The 22,911-nt window shown below is 44.3% G+C and overlaps 1 protein-coding gene across 1 annotated transcript in view; it reads right to left on the reverse strand.

Annotated features, from left to right (window-relative positions):
• Window positions 1-705: 705 nt before the first annotated feature.
• The window catches only part of LOC139383680 (peroxidasin), an 88,739-nt gene continuing 66,533 nt past the window's right edge, over window positions 706-22,911 (reverse strand). The window contains exons 16-23 of the mRNA XM_071128222.1: window positions 21,457-22,463; window positions 20,786-21,282; window positions 20,547-20,681; window positions 18,575-18,783; window positions 5,701-5,815; window positions 5,387-5,519; window positions 4,260-4,373; window positions 706-3,678 (exon numbers count right to left, since the gene is read on the reverse strand). Coding sequence (XP_070984323.1) covers window positions 3,508-3,678; window positions 4,260-4,373; window positions 5,387-5,519; window positions 5,701-5,815; window positions 18,575-18,783; window positions 20,547-20,681; window positions 20,786-21,282; window positions 21,457-22,463 — 2,381 coding nt within the window. The 3' untranslated portion in view covers window positions 706-3,507. The remainder of the gene's footprint in view (window positions 3,679-4,259; window positions 4,374-5,386; window positions 5,520-5,700; window positions 5,816-18,574; window positions 18,784-20,546; window positions 20,682-20,785; window positions 21,283-21,456; window positions 22,464-22,911) is intronic.

The raw sequence follows: 22,911 nt of genomic DNA on the forward strand, positions 1-22,911 counted from the left end.
GACATTCAGTAAACACCAGCCGTCTCCTGTTTGGTTAACAAAGCTTTCTGATGCTTGTTGGTCTGTTTACAACACTCATTTCACATCCTGAAAACAACACATCTGTGCACCACACAAAGGGGTTTACAATGAGGATGTGACTAAATCTATAATTACATCAGGTATCAAAAGACATTGTTCGTTCCCAGACAAGAGTAAAGCTGGTCAGGGAAAACAACTGTCCCTATAGATGAGGTAACCAAAGACGTTGGTAGGTCCCAAAAGAGAACAATTCTATCATTCTACAGACCAATCTAGAGAGAAATTAAATGAAGCACAGCCATTCTCCAACTAGTAAACACACAGAACATCTGGGTATGTTTAACTCCACAATGCCACAACACAGTTCCCACAGACATATTTCCCTTAGTCACACAGGGGATATGGTTTCCATGACAATAAGTATTCATTAAACATGACTTACTTTTGTTCTCCATTCAAGTCTAAAATCCATATCACAACAGACCAGTAGAACAGTACAGGATTGCTAGCATTGGGGAAAAACTGGGTTAGGTCACATCTGTTTTGAGACATACAACTCGATTATCAATCTTCTTTACATGAGGCAGTATTGTACATGTTTACCCATACGGAGATGGTTTGGAAACATATCTAAAGGGAGAAGCAGCATCCACTCGGGAAATAACAGGCCAGAAACAAACATTGTGGTTGTGTATTTCAAATGTGGCCTATTTTTTTATTATTATTGTAGAGAGGCATACATTACAGTGCAAACAATTCTTTGGCAAACTTACAATACAATTGTCAGATAGGTATCCACTTTGACCACTGACGTTGGGACAGTGTAGGCAAAGCATGTTCAGTCTTGCAGAGCAGTGCATTCTGGGGACAGTGGTGGGTTTGGGGAACAAAAGAGAGACCACTAAGATGAGGGGTTAAAATGAAAATAAAAAAGGTGGGAGCCAAACCCTGGGAGTCCATGCATACACATACACACACATTCACACACACACACACACACATTCACACACACACATTCACACACACACATACACACACACACACATTCACACACACACACACACACATTCACACACACACACACACACATTCACACACACACACACACACACACACACACATATTCACACACACACATTCACACACTCACACACACACATTCACACACATACATTCACACACACACACACATTCATTCACACACACACACACACATTCATTCACACACACACACACACACACACACATTCATTCACACACACACACACACACACACACACACACACACACACACACACACACACACACACACACACACACACACACACACACACACACACACACACACACACACACACACACACACAGGAGCAGGAGTAAAAACAAAGGTACCCAGAGGAAATGACAGGGAGGAGAAAAGAAAAGGTTAAAACACTGAAGGAGATGAAACTGTATAGGTCTACAACACAAAAGCAGGAAATATCCATGTGGTTTGATACCAATGTGCCAACATTGCTATGAGGCTCCACCACCATCACATGATTGCTTTGACATTCTTGGAGAAACCCCAAACACCTCCAGCATACTGTATCTGATTTCTGGGACATTCTGAGCACATCACCATGACAACACAAAGATAATGCAGAAGATAACTATAAATCACTGTTTGAGCAGAGTGGACCAGCACAAGGGGCTGAGTGACTGGTATATGGGCCTGTATGTGTGTGTGTCTGTCAACGGGACACACTCTGTTGGCTGATTACTAACAATAGACAGCCTCCAGAAATAAAGCAGCGCCAGATATTTGATTGGCATCCTCTCCCGTTCCCCCTCCCCTCCCATCTGGCTTCCATTAGATCGGAGTGTGGGTCAGAGAGGTCAAAGTCTGCTCCTCGCACACCCGGCCAAATGACGTCACCTCCATCTCCATCGTCTCCCAGGAACCTAAGAGATGAGAGCCAGGCGAGGTTTATCACCCGCGTTAACACTAAAGAGACGCTCCGAGGAGCCGCCAGAAAAAACGGATGATTGGTCACACACACTCTCTCCAGCACACAGAGGAGAATGGTTACAACATCATATTGACTGAGTGCTGGGGAATGGGAAAGGAATGCATGTAAGTGAGTGTCCTATAAACTGGAGCTGAAAAGCTGTGGATTGGGTTATGAGAGCACCAGATAGTTAAAGTAAAGTGGTATGGCTGCAGTCCTACAATGTCTACGTTTGAGTATGGGTTAATGCTGGACAGAGGGGTAGAGGGGTCAACTACGGGTAAGACTGAGAAAACTGCTGTGGTAGGTTTGCAGTAGGCACTGAGGGAGTAGGCGAACTGAAAAAGTTGGGACAAAAACTACTCCATCTCTATAGTGGTAACAAATGGCTTTTCACTGCTTTTACAACATGGGAGTGTGAAAAAAGCATTACATCTTGAGAGATAAAAATGCATAATGCCTTCCAGTAAGAAGTGGTTAGGCCAAAAGAGAACATCCCCGCCTCAAACCCAACCCCAAGCCCCAGTTCCAACCAACCTCCCTCAATTTGATAAAAGTGTTGACATGGCCTTGGGGAGATAACATATCTAAATACCAGATGTTATTCAGTTCACCAACAGTTGCCATTGGAGACAGATGTGATAACAAGGTAATAAATCAGTAGACATCTTTGCATTACAAAAGTTTTTGTAGGGCTTCACATTATCTTCATATGTAAGCAGGTGATACAAAAGGGAGAAATACATACCGGTATTTAGAATATGTTATAGAGCACCATAAACATTTTGTAAAAGCAGAAGTCATTTTGTACATAAAATGTATTTCGAGCAAATAAAAAAATGTTATCTCAAATGCAATTTTTTTAAAAGATGAGAAGGCACATAATGAGTGTATCTGTTGCTTTGCATATTGTTAAAAAACAAACAAAACAAAAACAATACTTTGAAGTTTTTAGTGACTAAATCGTTAAGATAAAGGGGACAAATAGCACCAGTTTTTTTTTCGGCATCTCTAACCTGAGAAAGCTTTGTGAGACAACATGGCCGACCTACTTCCCCTTCCTGCGCGGCTGCAGTGACATTCCCTCCTCTTCACACCACACATTTGTTTCAGGTGTTTTGTGGGGCCTTCAAATGCAGTGGTGGGGTAACACTTCAGATCAGAGACTCTCTGAGGCCCTGTTTGGGAGGCCCCGGGCCAGGAAGAGGGATTGTCCATCTGTCCATCCATCCATTTATTCATTCGTTCCAGAAGGAAGCAGATTAATAGTGACTGCTCTCCCGTTGCCAGTGGATTTGAAACCAAGCCTCCAGCAGTTAGTTGGCCATGGAGACATGACAATCAAAATCAATAAAAAAAATAATAATAATGATTTTTGTAAAAAAAAAAAAAAAAAAACGAATAGAAAACGAGGCAATTGGGTGCAGGTGGCTGTAAAGTAAGCACACCGTCAGGGTCTCTCCCTCTGTGTGTATACATGGTGGCCCCTGAGACGTTATACATACTGGTGGCTACCCGGTGCCTGTTTCCCTGTCTGGGTATGGCTGTTGCTGGCCGCTTCCTCTCCCTGGTTGTAACACACGGGGCAGCATGCTCCTTTTAGCTTCACAGGCCTCTGGCACTCCACCGGCGGACACGACTCCACCAAACACGTCACCTGGGCACCCTGGAGTGAGGGAAGAAAAAAAGAGATAGAGAGAGAGAGAGTGAGGGAAAGAGGGAGAGAAATAGAGAGGGGGACCGTCAGGTTTGGCATGAGAGACCTTCCCCTCTGCCAACAGTCAGAACAGTGAGAGACAAGAGAGTCATGGAGATAAAGAGATCAAATGAGTTGGTCAAGCAGAAAGGTGACATACTGTACATGGGTCTGCCGTGCCAGAAGGTTGGTACTGCCAAAAGGTAGAGAGAGAGGATGTAATGCTGGCCAATGGCGCCAGACAAGGACAGGACAGGACAGGACAGGTGGATTCTGGCACTGGCATGGTGCTGAGGGGAGTGGTGCTGGCACTGTCAATGTAATCAGCTAGCCCAACTCCGGGCAGTGTAAAAAGGTGTGGGAAGAGGCCCCTAATGGCAGACAGGCCTGATAAAATGGGTGTGAATGTGAAAAGTGAATATACTGTACACATCGCACTGTGTACCTGTTGAGGAGTGAGTGGTGAATAGACTGTGGTTGTGCAAGTCTGTGTGTAGTGTGCACTTGTGTGTGTGGTCTGTATGGACACGTGTGTCTGTGTGTGTACATACTTTGCACTCGCATGTGGAACATGGATCATTCTTCCACCTCTCTCCGTCCGATCGCTCACGACCCGCCGCATCAGTGCAGTCTGTCTTACTCAGACGAGCTTCTAGTCGTTTAATCTGCACAGACAGACAGGGACAGGAGGGGTAAATGGAGATGAAGAAAAGGAGGTATGGAGAGCCAGGTTAGACTATTTTATAAACTAGGTGGTTACAGTACTGAATTCTGATTGGTTGAAAGCCATGGTATATCAGCCCGTATACCCCGGCTATAACAAAACATTTAGTTTTTCTGATCCAATTACGTTGGTAACGAGTTTATAGTAGCAATAAGGCTCCTCAGGGGTTTCTGATATATGGACACTATACCACGGCTAAAGGCTGTGTCCAGGCACTCCGCATTGTGCCATCCCTAAGAACAGCCCTTAGCCGTGCTATATTGGCCATATACCACACCTCCTCTGGCCTTACTGCTTTAGTAATGCACCCCATGAGGCCCGTGATGCCATCTTTCTCAGCTAACTGAAGATCAGAGCGCCACACAAAGCACGTACACACATATGTACACACACACCGCCCACGTCTTTCCTGTAATACGAGTCACGCGAACAACCTAGATTTATTTAACCATCGACTTACAATCAATAACCCTCCCTTAGCATTGAAAGACCTAGGCAGCACACAGAGGGGCCAAAGCTGGGACTCGGGGCCCGGTCTGTTTAAATCCTCTATACCTCTGAGGACTTAATCAAAGCCATGTTAGCCTACAGCACCGTTAGTTCCCCTTCATCCCACCCCAGTGTGCCTCATGCTACATGATCATCTACCCTCAGGCAGCATATCACGTTCAATCTGGGGATATTGAAAATAGGCTAATAATCATAATATTGGAACAGTGTCTGGATTCTACACGGTTCTGTATGGGTTCTACCTGTAAGAGCCTGAGCTGAACATGTCTGGACTTGCAGCGTAAAGGAAGGAGGGAAATAAGCACTCAAATCACTACCCCAAAAATACCCGTTGTTGCTGTTTGAATGTGTGCTGAGCAGCCAGAATGAAATTGGGGTAACACTCAAGTCATGACGAACAAACCCAGCTGATGTAGCCTGTGTGCAGTATACAACTGCTCTCACCTGCTTTCGTAAACTTGTGATTGTCTTCTGCATGTCTACGACAAAGTCTTGGAAGTCATTCAGCGAGGGTTCAGTGCTTTGTTGTGAGGTGAGGGTGACATTCACAAGATTTTCAGTAGCGTTTTCAGCTGGGCTGGAATGTAAGAAAACACACCCCAAAATTCAGCACAACCTTATTATAGCATAACTTTGTAAGTTATAATGGTTTTAGTCACCACAGTTGTTAGCTATGATGCAGAATGGTTATCACATCCAAGGAACTTAATGTAGTCAGAGAATGACAAGGTACCAAACAAGTAGCATTAGTTAGTTACCTGATGTTCTGCTGTATGCTGTTGGCAGGCTTCTTCTCGGCAGAGCTCTGATCCACTGACCTGCGCCCTCTGAAATGGTAGGACAGGGCGTTGAACTGACCCTTGGTCCTGCAGTCTGGGGGGGGTACAACAACTCACAATTTAGTCAACGGGGAATATCAGGAAACTCAGATTGCATAAAGACCAATGAGTTAAAACCCAGGGCCCATGCACTGTGCAGTCTTAGCCGTGATGTGATCACTGACACTGGTAAGGGTGGTAGCTTAAGTGTCTCTGCTTATAGTCTCTCACTCACACCTTAGTACAGTGTGGTGGGTGGTAGGTGGGGGATCTTCCCTGGATACACACCACTTCATCTGCCAGTCCCCTTTCATCACACTTCAAAGAGCTGATCTGAGAGCAGAGCTAATGAGAGGCCACCTTCCCACACAAGGCCATTCAGACTGGTCCTAGAACAGATAATACACTCGTCTCACCAGCCCTCAAACACATGCACACACCTTATAGACAGGTTGCCTGACAAAGTCACAAAATTGTTAAGCTCGCATCGCAGGGGTAGAAGGCCGCAGAGGATGGACAAGGTCCGAGTCTCAAGTCGAGTCCCAAGTAGAACAGGTCAAGACTGGAGTCAAGCCCAAGTCGTGCATTCTAACAGCAAGTCAAGTCCAGTCAGAAGTTTTCAAGTCCAGTAAAAAAAATATATACATGCAATGACTTCAAATACACATCTTTGTCTACTTATTGAGGCTACCAGTCAGCCATTTTTATTAGTTGAATTAGCCTATGTAATTGTAAAATATAGACCTTGTGGCCGTGGTAAGGGCCTGTAATCAGCAGAAGGCAGGGCAGGTTGAAGTGCTCAGAGTGTAGATTTATTTCCAGGTCTTGGTGATCCATTGGTGAAAGTGTCATATTATACAAAATATACAAGTAGATTTACCAAATATTCACAGATATACACGGGCAATAACCCAAAATAAATAACCTCTGTGTCAGGATTAACCTGTCCTATCTGAACAGACACAGGTAAATGGGGAGAGTATACAGCTGAACTTTGGCCCCCAGGACCATACAATTACCCAATTGGCAATTACGAATAAACTGATTCAATCATTTAAAAGGCAATTTCCACATCCATTGTTACATTGGTAAATTTGTCTTCAATCAGACTTAACGAGTGCTAATGATATTTCAACACCATGCATACGTGGAACAATAATTTTCTCTTATTCAACGTTCTGACTCCAAAGCGTGGAACGCAGGCCACGTAGCCTATTTCTATACGCACTGAGGCGCGGGGGCTACTATAGCAAAATCGCCTAGAACGTAGGACACAGACACATGGAACTCCGACGTAATCAGGGAAATATGAATCAAGGAAATGTTATATTTAATTAAATAAACAGAACTTCTACCTCATGAGTCTTGCGAACGTTCATGTGCACTATAAACATCGCGCCCACTCAGAGCAGGGGAACAAATGGTTGGCTAACTGGAAATGTATTGTAGACCTATCAAACGTGACACAGAAATGTCGACATGTTGCAATACGGGGATGGAATGACGACACGATGGCAATTGCTGTAGTATTATAAATAATATAGATTTACCACATAGGGCCTATGCATTTAAACGTGTGAAAGCAATATCAAACATTTCAACAGAATCCAAAAATAACTCCACTGGCGTGAGTTTGGAGAGCCTATGGTGCATCTTCACCAAAGTAATAATTCATTTTCATAACAAATTCCAAATGCAAGCTTCATAAGTAAACAATCCATTTCAAGCAATTGTCACATACCAAAAGACCAGTAGGTAAAAGCTAGCAATTGTTGTCCCATTGGTAGTGGGCTTACAGTTAATATTCTTGATCACCCAATTTTTTTTGGAGCTGCATATTTATTTATTATGGCAATCCTCTCTCCCTATAATTTGACGTTTTCCTTGCACCAGATCCTGTGCTGATTGACAGTTTGCTGGTCCAATCAGGGTGCCAAGTGTGTGTTTCACTAGCCAATCTGTTTAGATTTAGATGTTGGGCGATGCTGCGGCTACTGACTCTGGCTGCGTGTAGAATCCACGAAGACTCAACAAAATGAGTGACAAAACATTGGTATGATTCTGATCAGATAGATAGCAACAATGACAGGAAGCTGCCATGTGGGGAATCATAGGTGGCTTGTTTCAGTTAGTTGTATCTTGTTCTTGATACCATATCTTGTTTAGAGGTCTTTCGAATTATACCATGTCTATGATAATAGGGAAAAAAATTCACTAGTTAGCAAACTAACAACTGTATTTGTATTTGAAAGACAAGTATTTGAAAGACAAGTGCTTATTGTGAAAATGCATTTACTCTGTCCTCTTCTCTTCTGACCCTCTCCACTGACAGGATATTCACTGTTTATTAGCTTGTCTTTTCCCATGTTCATTTGTGAAGGCTAAATGAATCCAGGATCAGATCCAAGAGAAGAAAGGAAAACAATCATCTAAGGAAAAGAGACACAGAGCGCCCTTTATTAAAGCAGAGTCATATATTTAATCCCAAAATCATTAGGTCTGGCTCTTAAATTCTCAAGGGGAATTATCTGAGCTCATAGCAAAGACTGATTAAACTAGTTGGCTGTTGTCCAATGCTGATTTTGATACAGTCATAATGGCATTCTTGACTTGATTTCTGACATTTGTTCATTTCACTATTAATTGATGAATTACCATATTACAGTCTACATGTTTCAAGCAAACCACCACAGTCCCTGTGCACAAGAACGCCAAGGTAACCTGTCTAAATGACTACCGCCCCGTAGCACTCACATCTGTAGCCATGAAATGCTTTTTGGCTAGTCATGGCTCACATTAATACCATCATCCCAGAAATCCTGGACCCACTCCAATTCGCGTACCGCCTCAACAGATCCACAAATGACGCAATCTCTATTGCAGTGGTTCCAAAACTTTTTCACTCAGGCCCCCCTTCCAGCATTGGGGAACATCCCCTTATTTCTTGCAATTCTATACATTTTGCCATGGGGTGCAGAGAAAATGTTGCACTTTTAAAGCTCATTTTCTTGCAATTCTATACATTTTGCCATGTTTAATTTGTATTCATGTGATATTTGAGTGACTCAAACATTATAACAAAATCTATGGGCTAAAAAACGATAGTTAAAAAAAATATATATTTGCAAATTTATTAAAATAAAAAAACAGAAATACTTTATTTCTGGGGAAGGCTACTAAAACATTTCTGCAACATTGAAGGTCCCCAAGAACACAGTGGCCTGCATCATTCTTAAATGGAAGAAGTTGGAACCACCAAGAATATTCCTAGAGCTGGTCGCCCAGCAAAACTGAGCAATCGGGGGAGAAGGGCCTTGGTCAGAGAGGTGACCAAGAACCGAATGGTCACTCTGACAGAGCTCCAGAGTTCTCTGTGGAAATGGGAGAATCTTCCAGATGGACAACCATCTCTGCAGCACTCCACCAATCAGGCCTTTATTGTAGCGTGGCCAGACGGAAGCCACTCCTCTGTAAAAGGCACATGACAGCCCGCTTGGAGTTTGCCAAAAGGCACCTAAAGACTCTCAGACCATGAGAAACAAGATTCTCTGGTCTGATGAAACCAAGATTGAACTGTTTGGCCTGAATGCCAAGCGTCACATCTGGAGGAACAACAGGACAACGACCCTAAGCACACATCCAAGACAACGCAGGGCTGGCTTTGGGATAAGTCTTTGAATGTCCTTGAGTGGCCCAGCCAGAGCCCAGACTTGAACCTGATCGAACATCTCTGGAGAGACATGAAAATAGCTGTTAAGTGACACTGGGAATGGGAGAAACTCCCCAAATACAGGTGTGCCAAGCTTGTTGAGTCAAACTCAAGAAGACTGGTGGCTGCAATCGCTGTCAAAGGTGCTTCAACAAAGTAAAGGGTCAGAATACTTATGTAAATGTGATATTTCAGTTTTTATTTTTTACACATTTGCAAATTCTAAAAAAATGTTTTTGCTTTGTCATCATGGGGTATTGTGTGTAGATTCATAAGGGAAAAATAAATGTAATCCCTTTTAGAATAAGGCTGTAAGATAAACAAAATGTGGTTAAAGTCAAGGTGTCTGAATACTTTCTGAATGCACTGTACATGAGAATGCTGTTCATTGACTACAGCTCAGCGTTCAACACCATACTGACCTCCAATCTCATCACTAAGCTAAGTACTCTGGGACTAAACACCACCCTCTGAAACTGGATCCTGCCCCCAGATGGGGAGGGTAGGCAACAACACTTCCACCACACTTAGTCGTCACACACGACTACGTGGCCGCACACGATTCCAACACCATCATTAAGTTTGCCCGATGACAACACGGTGGTAGGCCTGATCACTGAGGATGATGAGACAGCCTAAAGGGAGGAGGTCAGAGACCTGGCAGTGTGGTGCCAGGACAACAACCTCTCCCTCAACGGGGGCGAAAAAGGAGCTGATCTTGGACTACAAGAAACTGAAGGCCAAACGGGCCTCCATTCACATCGATGGTGCTGTAGTGGAGCGGGTAGGGAGCTTCAAGTTCCTCGGTGTCCACATCACTAAGGACCTATCATGGTCCAAACACATCAACACATTCGTGAAGAGGGCACAACTCCCCTCAGGATGCTGAAAAGCTTTTTCATGGGTCCTTAGATCTTCAAAAGGTTCTACAGCTGCACCATTGAAAGCGTCTTGACTGTCTTTATCACTACTTGGTAAGGCAACTGCTCGGCATCTGGCCGCAAGGCGCTATAGAGGGTAGTGCATACAGCCCAGTACACAACATGCCCAAAAGTATATGGACACCTGCTCGTCAAACATCTCATTCCAAAATCATGGGCATTAACATGAAGTTGGTCCCGCCTTTGCTGCTATAATAGCCTCCACTCTTCTTGGAAGGCTTTCCACTAGATGTTGGACCATTGCTGCGGGGTAATTTATTTTATTCAGCCACAAGAGCATTAGTGAGGTCTGGCACTGATGTTGGGTGATTAGGCCTCACTCGTTCCAATTCATCCCAAAGGTGTTCAATGGGGTTGAGGTCAGGGCTCTGTGCAGGCCAGTCAAGTTCTTCCACACCGATCTTGACAAACCATTTCTGTATGGACCTCCCTTTGTGCACGGGGAATTGTCATGCTGAAACAGGAAAGGGTCTTTCCCAAACTGTTGCCACAAAGTTGGAAGCACAGAATCGTCTAGAATGTCATTGTATGCTGTAGCATTAAGATTTCCTTTCACTGGAACTAAGTTGCCTAGCCCGAACCATAAAGAACAGCCCCAGACCATTATTCCTCCTCCACCAAGTTTTACAGTTGGCACTATATATTCGGGCAGGTAGCATTCTCCTGGCATCCGCCAAACCCAGATTCATCCGTCGGACTGCCAGATGGTGAAGCGGGATTTTCACTGCTCCAGAGTCCAATGGTGGCAAGCTTTCCACCAATCCAGCTGACGCTTGGCATTGCGCATGGTGATCTTAAGCTTGTGTGCGACTTCTTGGCCATGGAAACCCATTTCATTAAGCTCCAGACAAACAGTTGTTGTGCTGACGTTGCTTCCAGAGGCAGTTTGGAACTCGGTAGTGAGTGTTGCAACCGAGGACAGACGATTTTTAGCACTTAGCAGTCCCGTTCTGTGAGCTTGTGTCTCTTACCACTTCACGGCTGAGCCATTGTTGCTCCTTGACGTTTCTACTTCACAATAACAGCACTTACAGTTGGCCTGGACAGCTCTAGCAGGGCAGAAATTTGATGAACTGATTTGTTGGAAAGGTGGCAACCTATGACGGTGCCACGTTGAAAGTCACTGAGCTCTTCAGTAAGGCCATTCTACTGCAATGTTTGTCTATGGAGATTTCATGGCTGTGTGCTCGATTTTATACACGTGAGCAACGGGTGTGCCTGAAATAGCCAAATGTACACATTATTTTGTATATATAGTGTAGATCACCGGGGCCGAACTCCCTGCCATCCAGGACCTCTACACCAGGCGGTGTCAGAGGAAGGCCCTAAAAATTGTCAAAGACTCCAGCCATCCAAGTCATAGACTGTTCTCTCTGCTACCACACGGCAAGCGGTACCGGAGTTTGGGACTAAAAGTCTCCCGAACAGCTTCCACTCGCAAGCCATAAGACTGCTGAGCAGTTAATCAAATGGCTACCTGGACTATTTACATTGACCCCATTTTGTATATTTTTTTTAGTTGTTCTATTTTTGCACTGACTCAATGCACACTCACTAGACTCACACTCACAGATACAACACTGACACTCCGAAAGACACACACACATGCTAACACACACAAAACACACACACACGCTCACACACACACATTGACGCCACACACACACACACACACACACACAGACACACTACATACGTTGACATACACACAAAACACACACATATTGATGCCACACACACACACTCACTGCATATGCTCTCTCTCTCACACACACACACACACACACACACACACACACACACACACACACACACACACACACACACACACACACACACACACACACACACACACACACACACACTCACTGCATATGCTCTCTCTCTCTCTCTCTCTCTCACACACACACACACACACACACACACACACACACACACACACACACACACACACACACACACACACACACACACACACTTCATACTCTGTTTATTATCTATCCTGATTGCCTAGTCCCTTTTACCCTTACCTACATGTACATGCTCTATTACCTAATTTACCTCAACTACCTGGTACCCCTGCACATTGACTCTGTATTGGTTCTGCTTGTATCTAGCCTCGCTATTGTTATTTTATTGCGTTACTATTTCCTTATTTGTTTTTTTTGCAAATATTTTTCTTACTCTTTAACTCTACATTAATGGGAATGGGCTCGTAAATAAGCCTTTACAGTATTCGGCGCCTGTGACCAATACATTTTTTTTTAAAAAAGGGTGGAGGACGAGTGGGGTGAAACATCTCCCACATTTAACATTTTTGTCATTTAGCAGACACTCTTTTCCAGAGCAAATTACAGTAGTGAGTAGATACATTTTGTGTGTGTCCCCTGTGGGAATTGAACCAACCACCCTGGCATTGCAAGCACCATGCTCTACCAACTGAGCCACACGGGACCAGAACACCACAGTATCCACCTGAATACAAATGTTTTTTTAACTCAGTGCAACTCGTGCCTTCAGCCAACATATGATCCAATGGAAAATGGACGGCGACTGGAGTGTGTCTCACAATAGGGAGTAAATAGCTTATTATGTGTAATAGCCTACTGCTCGCAGAAGTCCTGTATTCTCAGGGGTTTGTTGAAGGGAACATTCAGCTGCTCTCCAAATATGAAAACCTCTTGTGCACCCCAGACACTACTACCGCATGCTTTGGCAAATTCAGTAAATTGGTGAATTGGCTGCGCTGCTTGTACATCTGACGACACGTTAACCAAATAATGTGGATGAAGCGAGACAAACTCCCACTGAAAGCTCTCAAATGTGTACCTACTGTCATCCCATTGTATCCTGCTGGGTTAGTAAATAGAATCCTGGGAAAGAATGAACAACATCAGGGCTTTAACTCTCAATATAATCTCTAGCCCCTACAATCACACGGTAATATCTCTTAAAAATCCTGGCTATGTAGCAGCAGTTCTGGGGTCAGATGGTAATAGGGTACAACAGAAGAGGTAGCTGATTCTCTTCATCTCTCAAGACAAACACACTACCAAAATCAGCTAAATAACCCATTGCATTTGCTCTAATGTTGATCAAAGGTACATTTGAGCCACTAATCAATTCAAAAGATACCCAAGCCCTGCCCTAGTCAATGCCCATTTTTACTGTGAGAAGATGAAGCCTGGAGATATGTTAATTATTTAATCTCTTCACTATCTTATCTTGCTTGATGTTTTCACATGACAGCAGTCATACAGATAGCACTATCAGACAAACGCACAATGTCAAACTTTTGTAAATGCTGTTTAAAACACTGTGGGGTACTGACCAATGATTACACACAAAGCCCAGTCAGGTGCCTCCTAATCGAATGTTAGCACAACACGACAGAGAACTGGACCCTTGTCCTGCTGCTTCTGACTACACGTTCCACATAACTAAACGTCCGGACATTGACACTGTGTAACCCCGAGTACCAGTCTTGGTAGCGTTCTTTATTTGTATGCAAGATGGAAGCAGCATGTTCTAAAAATCATTCCATTCTGATGATGTCAAGGAGAAGAGGAAGTTGACTGAAGAGTACCATAGCCACAGTCCACAAGTGTGTAACACAGCATCAACACAACCAAGCCCAGAGACTCCCAATTCCCACAGATCGCTACATTGGAACAAAGCCACATAGAAAGACAATACACTAGAGCTGTGTTCGAATACCCATTCTAACATACAGTATACTACATACTTAATGAGTATATACTACATATATCATATACTATTAGTTAATTTAAGTATACTGTAAACTAACAGTATCCTTTCAGTTGAGCCTACTAGCTCGTCGCCTGTCTACCGGAAATTGATGCTGTTGCTATCGTTAGGATCTAATTTTCAGAGAACAAACTCAACAGATAATATGAATGACTTAACCTTTTTGGGATAGGGGGCAACATTTTCACTTTTGGATGAATAGCGTGCCCAGAGTGAACTGCCTCCTACTCTGTCCCAGATGCTAATATATGCTTATTATTATTTGTATTGGATAGAAAACACTCTGAAGTTTCTAAAACTGTTTGAATGATGTCTGTGAATATAACATAACTCATATGGCAGGCGAAAACCTGAGAAAAATCCAACCAGGAAGTGGGATATCTGAGGTTTGTAGTTTTTCAAAGTTTGGCCTACCGAATACACAGTGTCTATGGAGTCAAGTTGCACTTCCTACGGCTTCCACTAGATGTCAACCGTCTTTAGAAACTGGTTTGAGGATTCTACTATAAAGGAGGGGCTCATGAGACCTGTTTGAGTCAGTGGTCTGGCAGAGTGTCACAGGCTCGTGACGCGCACTCCCGACATAGTTAGCTCTTGTTCCAGTGCTTTTCTTCAGACATAGGAATTCTCAGATTGGAAGATAATTGATGTTTTATGTTAAAAACATCCTAAAGATCGATTCCATACATCGTTTGACTTGTTTCTACGACCTGTAATGGAACTTTTCAAGTTTTTGTCTGGACAAAGTGCTTGCGCCTCATGAAGATGGATTACTGGGCTGAACACGCTAACAACAAGTGGCTATTTGGACATAAATGATGGACTTTATGGAACAAATCAGTCATTTATTGTCGAACTGGGATTCCTGGGAGTGCCTTCTGATTAAGATCATCAAAGGTAAGTGAATATTTATAGTGTTATTTCTAACTTCTGTTGACTTGGCGTCTATTTCTCTGACTGGATTGGGCTCTGAGCGCCGTTCTCAGATTATGCTTTTTCAGAAAAGTTTAAAAAAAATCTCACACAGCGGTTGCATTAAGGAGACGTCTATCTTTAATTCTGTGAATAACAGTTGTATCGTTATCAATGTTTAATATGAGTATTTCTGCAAAATCACCGAATGTTTTGGAATCAAAACATTACTGCACATAACGAGCCAATGTAAACTGAGATTTTTGGATATAAATATGCGCATTATCGAACAATGCATACATGTATTGTGTAACATGATGTCCTATGAGTGTCATCTGATGATGATCATCAAAGGTTAGTGAATAATTTGATCTATATTTCTGCTTTTTGTGACTCCTATCTTTGGCTGGAAAAATGGCTGTGTGTTTTTTTGACTTGGCTATGACCTAACATAATCATATGTGGTGCTTTCGTTGTAAAGCATTTTTTAAATCGGACACGGTGGGTAGATTAACAAGATGTTAATCTTTAATTTGCTGTATTGGACTTGTGTGAATATTTCAACAAAAAAAAATTGAATTTCGCACGCTGCCTTTTCAGCGGAATGTTGTCGAGGGGTTCCGCTAGCTGAACGCCTGCTCTAGAAAGGTTAAACCAAGTTTATTCTGCTCAGAGGATCAATACAGCTACATTAGACAAAAACATGGTTTCACCCGTGGTAGTATACATAACTCACTTTGGGTGGAGTCTCCTTGTTATCACTAAACATTGCATCATTATTGCTACGCAGGGAGATGAGTGATATGGGCCTTAAAAGGTTCCTCCCCTTATCAGTACTGCTACATGTGATCATTTTCCCTGCACTCAGCCTCTCCCAAGCGTCATTATGGCACCCCTCATGTCTCTATTATACCTAATGATTAATAATATAAAAGGCTCAGAAACCAAACCTATCACTATGCAACCTCTTGCTAGGTAGTTAGCATAACAAATGACTACTTGGATATTTTACGACTTGTGTGTGTTCTTAAATTCAATCTGGAGTGCCAGAGTGTGCTCGTAAATTCAGAGCGTTGTCAGATTGTCAGCATGTAAATTCTGAGCGTTTCGCTGTCGGAGCGCACACTGGACGCTCAAACCGAGGAGTAGTGTTGATTTGAGGGTTCTGACTTTACAATCTAACGTTGGTTAGCTTGCTAGCTACTTCCAGATGCAAATGAACCACTCTGACCATTTTATTCGCCCTAGCAGAGCTGGTTAGGCAGTTTTCATGTTATCCAGAGCATTGGTGACTGTAACTGCGCTCATATTATTCTGCGCTCTGGTACACTCAGACGAAAGTGCTCTGAAATCGAGCAAATTTGCACCCGAATGTCCATTGAGAACACACAACGAGTATACCATTTAGCTAAGCTAAGAAAAACGGGAAAAATCAAATAAACATTGGGTAGTTAGTTAGCCTATAGTTAATATACTGGCAAGTTTGATGCATAAGTAGCCAACTGACATTAGCTAACAACATACATATACTGCTGTAATGATATGCTATGTGGTTCGTAAGGACAGCCTACCTAACAAATTGTCAGCCAACATAACGTTTAAGGTAACTCATTGCTCAACATCTTCTTAACATTTGTCAAAATTAGTTAAAGCAATTCTTTGTATCTCTTGTACTTCAGCTACATATTTTCCACCATTTTCTTCAAATCTGAAAACGATGTGAAGCCACGCCCATTTCCTGAAGAATAGTATTATGGCCCCTAAAGTACGGGAAAAGTGTCCTCTGCGCATAAAATACATATTTTGGGTTATTTAGTATAACACCTGGGAACTTTTGGCATACTAACTACAATTGAAGTCGGAAGTTTACATACACTAAGTTGACTGTGCCTATAAACAGCTTGGAAAATTCCAGAAAATGATGTCATGGCTTTAGAAGCTTCTGATATGCTAATTGACATAATTGGAGTTAATTGGAGGTGTACCTGTGGATGTATTTCAAGGCCTACCTTCAAACTCAGTGCCTCTTTGCTTGACATCATGGCATGGGAAAATCAAAAGAAATCAGCCAAGACCTCAAAATTGTAGACCTCCACAAGTCTGGTTCATCCTTGGGAGCAATTTCCAAAATGCCTGAAGTTACCACGTTCATCTGTACAAACAATAGTACGCAAGTATAAACACTATGGGACCACGCAGCCATCATACCGCTCAGGAAGGAGACGCATTCTGTCTCCTAAAGATGAACACACTTTGGTGCAAAAACTGAAAATCAATCACGGAACAATAGCAAAGGACCTTGCGAAGATGCTTGAGGAAACAGGTACAAAAGTATCTATATCCACAGTAAAACGAGTCCTATATCAACATAACCTGAAAGGCCGCTCAGCAAGGAAGAAGCCACTGCTTCTTCCTTGCTGAGCGCCATAAAAAAACAAGACTACGGTTTGCAACTGCACATGGGTATAAAGATCGTACTTTTTGGAGAAATGTCCTCTGGTCTGATGAAACAAAAATATAACTATTTTGGCCATAATGACCATCGTTATGTTTGGAGGAAAAAGGGGGATGCTTGCCAGCCAAAGAACACCATACCAACCGTGAAGCATCGGGGTGGCAGCATCATGTTGTGGGGGTGATTTGCTGCAGGAGGGACTGGTGCACTTCACAAAATAGATGGCATCAAAAATAAGGAAAATTATGTGGATATATTGAAGCAACATCTCAAGACATCAGTTAAAGCTTGGTCGCAAATGGGTCTTCCAAATGGACAATGACCCCAAGCATACTTCAAAGTTGTGGCAAAATGGCTTAAGGACAACAAAGTCAAGGTATTGGAGTGGCCATCACAAAGCCCTGACCTCAATCCTATAGAACATTTGTGGGCAGAACTGAAAAAGCGTGTGCAAGCAAGGAGGCCCACAAACCTGACTCAGTTACACCAGCTCTGTCAGGAGGAATGGGCCAAAATGTACCCAACTTATTGTGGGAAGCTTGATGAAAGCTACCCGAAACGTTTGACCCAAGTTAAACAATTTAAAGGCAATGCTACCACATACTAATTGAGTGTGTGTAAACTTCTGACCCACTGGGAATGTGATGAAAGAAATAAAAGCGGAAATAAATCATTCTCTCTACTATTATTCTGACATTTCACATTCTTAAAATAAAGTGGTGATCCTAACTAACCTAAAACAGGGATTTTTTACTAGGATTAAATGTCAGGAATTGTGAAAAGCTGAGCTTAAATGTAGTTGGCTAAGGTGTATGCAAACTTCCGGCTTCAACTGTATATCCATACTATGACCAATAAGCATACTATATTGTCAATTCACGTCACAAATAGTATGGTAGTGTGGTTAGTATGAGTATTCGAACACAGCTTACGTCTATGGCAAAATGTAGTGGACTATCTAGGGAAGAAGGAGTCCTTCAAGACACAGCATCAATGTGAATAACGTGTTTTATATTCCATGTGACCCACCTTCGCAGCAGTCCTGCCACATGCGCAGGTCAATGTTGGGGATGTCATCACAGCTGCCGTATCCGTGGGGCAGCTCTGCCACGTTGAACACGTCCTGCTGGATACGGGTGATGTTGTCACCGTTGTCACACAGTACCCTTGTCAGAGACGCCTGCTTCAGCTGGGTCAGCTGGGCCGGGGTGAACACACCTGGGTTTTCATACCAAAACCTGGTAGCACCAGGAGGAGGGAAGGTTACACTAGTTACAGTGCCTTGCGAAAGTATTCGGCCCCCTTGAACTTTGCGACCTTTTGCCACATTTCAGGCTTCAAACATAAAGATATAAAACTGTATTTTTTGTGAATAATCAACAACAAGTGGGACACAATCATGAAGTGGAACGACATTCATTGGATATTTCAAACTTTTTTAACAAATCAAAAACTGAAAAATTGGGCGTGCAAAATTATTCAGCCCCTTTACTTTCAGTGCAGCAAACTCTCTCCAGAAGTTCAGTCAGGATCTCTGAATGTTGACCTAAATGACTAATGATGATAAATACAATCCACCTGTGTGTAATCAAGTCTCCGTATAAATGCACCTGCACTGTGATAGTCTCAGAGGTCCGTTAAAAGCGCAGAGAGCATCATGAAGAACAAGGAACACACCAGGCAGGTCCGAGATACTGTTGTGAAGAAGTTTAAAGCCGGATTTGGATACAAAAAGATTTCCCAAGCTTTAAACATCCCAAGGAGCACTGTGCAAGCGATAATATTGAAATGGAAGGAGTATCAGACCACTGCAAATCTACCAAGACCTGGCCGTCCCTCTAAACTTTCAGCTCATACAAGGAGAAGACTGATCAGAGATGCAGCCAAGAGGCCCATGATCACTCTGGATGAACTGCAGAGATCTACAGCTGAGGTGGGAGACTCTGTCCATAGGACAACAATCAGTCGTATATTGCACAAATCTGGCCTTTATGGAAGAGTGGCAAGAAGAAAGCCATTTCTTAAAGATATCCATAAAAAGTGTTGTTTAAAGTTTGCCACAAGCCACCTGGGAGACACAGAAGGTGGAAGAAGGTGCTCTGGTCAGATGAAACCAAAATTGAACTTTTTGGCAACAATGAAAAACGTTATGTTTGGCGTAAAAGCAACACAGCTGAACACACTATCCCCACTGTCAAACATGGTGGTGGCAGCATCATGGTTTGGGCCTGCTTTTCTTCAGCAGGGACAGGGAAGATGGTTAAAATTGATGGGAAGCTGGATGGAGCCAAATACAGGACCATTCTGGAAGAAAACCTGATGGAGTCTGCAAAAGACCTGAGACTGGGACGGAGATTTGTCTTCCAACAAGACAATGATCCAAAACATAAAGCAAAATCTACAATGGAATGGTTAAAAAAATAAACATATCCAGGTGTTAGAATGGCCAAGTCAAAGTCCAGACCTGAATCCAATCGAGAATCTGTGGAAAGAACTGAAAACTGCTGTTCACAAATGCTCTCCATCCAACCTCACTGAGCTCGAGCTGTTTTGCAAGGAGGAATGGGAAAAAAATGTCAGTCTCTCGATGTGCAAAACTGATAGAGACATACCCCAAGCGACTTACAGCTGTAATCGTAGCAAAAGGTGGCGCTACAAAGTATTAACTTAAGGGGGCTGAATAATTTTGCACGGCCAATTTTTCAGTTTTTGATTTGTTAAAAAAGTTTGAAATATCCAATAAATGTCGTTCCACTTCATGATTGTGTCCCACTTGTTGTTGATTCTTCACAAAAAAATACAGTTTTATATCTTTATGTTTGAAGCCTGAAATGTGGCAAAATGTCGCAAAGTTCAAGGGGGCCGAATACTTTCGCAAGGCACTGTATCTGTAAACATACCATAAATAAAAAGGCTACCCTTCTGTAACTATCTCATCCTTCTGAAAGGGAGGGAAAAAGTAATCTGACTAGAATTGGTAGCTGAGGGGATGTGAGCTCACCGGTCCCCGTCTCTGAGTCGTTTGAACTGGGCAGCCAGCAGACACATAAGGGTGGGCCCCAGCCGGCTCCCAGGAACTAGGTCCTCAGCCATCAGAGCAGGGAACAGGTCGATGTTCAGGGGAGTGCCGTATAGCCTGGAGAGAGAGAAAAGTACAGATGGTTTTTGATAAGGTAATACAGTAATTTAACCTTGATTTATCCAGGGGTGAGTTTCCTGAAAGCCTCATAGCTAACATACCTCTGTAGCTTCTCCCTGACCTGGGGGTTCTTGATCTCGTTCCTCAGGTCATCAAAGCTCTGTGCTGAGGTCAGGTTACAGAAGGTCCGGTAGTCGTTGTAGGGCGGTATCCCGTGATCCCTTCCTCTCTGGATGTTCATGGCGGCCAGGTCCAGCGCCACGGAGTGGGCCATGGAGAACAGCCTCTCCGTCAGCTCCGTGTTCAACAGCTGGGTCGACACGCGCATCTTCCCCGCCACTCCGAACAGGCCCCGCAGCAGGGGGTCAATGCCCCCTTCGTTGACGATGCGGAAGGGAGAGAAGAAGGCGCGGTGTAGGGAGATGTGGCCCTGGGGGATGGGTTGGAAGTTCTCATCCAACCGGTACAGGATGGGGTTGATGAGGGTGTGTCCGAAGCGGAAGGCGGCCGTGGCGAAGGCGTTGAGGATGCCGGCGTTGACGTTGGGGTTGTAGCCGCGGTAGTCACCAATCAGCTTCATCCCCGCGTCACCCAGGACCTGAGGGAGGGGGTGAAATCATCATCATCATCAATATTATAGTCAACATCATACTTTTAATTACTTACAGACACAGTACCTTTCATCAATCTGAAGACCTTTCACAAAACCCTATGTTCGAGTATGAGAAAGAAGTAGATTTATATTATGAGGGAGAGAAGTGCAGGTTCTCACCTTGGGCAGCCAGTGATTGTAGGTGATGTGCTGCATCTGTGCGCCAACTATCTTCCTTGCTTCGTGGTAGATGGTGTCTCCGTCCCAGTGTGGGTTGAGTCGCAGCAGCTCTGTAGCCACGCGGTTGTGTTCCCTGAACCACACTGTGTGCATGGATGTCAGACCCAGCTGCTCGTTGGCCCTGTGGTCTCCGGCCAGAAAGCAGGGGATGGGGCTCTCGTTCTCATCCCTCATACACTCTGTCGGGGGCCCCGTGGCAAAGGGTAGCAGGGGCTTCCCAGAGCGTTGGACGATGCCCTGCCTCAGAAGACCCCTCTGACTGGCCAGGTCGCGGACCTCCTCCGACTCGTGGTGTGAGCTGCCGTACACGTTGGACGCGTCGATGTATGACGTCAGCTGGTTGATCTGTTCTCGTGGAAACACGCTGTTCATGAGGAGGGACGTCATACCGCTGCCGCAGACGGGGCTGGAGCGCACGAAGAACATGCAGCGCGCTCCGCTCCGCGCCTGCCGAGGGTCCCCCGGGGGAAACTGGATGGGGAAGCAGGGTGCGTCGTTGGTGCACACGTTAGTGCACAGCTGGCCGTCGGAGAAACGTGACTGGCTGAGGGCGGCAACGGTGGAATCCAGATCGTGGTCCAGGAACTGCCCCCATTGCATCAGCATGTGGGTGTAGCGGTCGTCCGGGGTGACGGTCTCCGTGCCGATCATGGTGGTGGAGACGAGGCGGGGCAGGGGCAGGGCATGGCCGTGCTGCTGCCGGCCGCTGGCGCCGCGCGGCAGGTTGAAGCCGTTGTCGTAGACCGACTTGAGGAGGCGCTGGAAGGCGGTGAGGGAGGCGCCCCACATGGGGTGCTGCAGGTTGTTGCAGGTGCCGTCGTGGCTGCGGTACTTCTGGTGGAAGCAGATGTCAGAACAGTTGTTGAAGCGGCGGTGGGCAGTGCAGCCTGATAGGTTAGCGATCACATCCAGGAAGTGAGGGGACACCAGGTCATTGTAGCGGAACGCTGGGGACGGAGGCAGGGAAAAGAGGTTTTAGTCAGGATATAAGGCTGTGTACTACACTGCTACATTAACGTTATATTTCCAACTAACAGAGGAGACTGCTGATTGCAGCATGTAGGCTATTAATGTTTGCCCTGGCAATCTAAACCTGCATCCTGAGGGCACAGACTGGAGTTTTCCTCTGACATGTCCTGACTCGCTGGGACATGTCAGAGCTACAGCTCCAGTTTGTGTGTGTGTGTGTGTGTGTGCCTTGCGTAGCTCAAATCAATGGGGAAAAGTGAGACTTCCTGTCAGCAGTCAGCTAGCGGAGCAAACAGTAACACCCACCACGACCTCTCCCATCGCCCACAAAATCCCACCTCTCTGGTCACTCACAGAATCGATCCAGCCATACACAACCTGCAGGGTAGCAGTGCTGGGGGTGTGCCAGGTCACATAGACATAAAC

The sequence above is a fragment of the Oncorhynchus clarkii genome, chromosome 25 (genome assembly GCF_045791955.1).
Source record: "Oncorhynchus clarkii lewisi isolate Uvic-CL-2024 chromosome 25, UVic_Ocla_1.0, whole genome shotgun sequence".
NCBI classification, from domain to species: domain Eukaryota; kingdom Metazoa; phylum Chordata; class Actinopteri; order Salmoniformes; family Salmonidae; genus Oncorhynchus; species Oncorhynchus clarkii.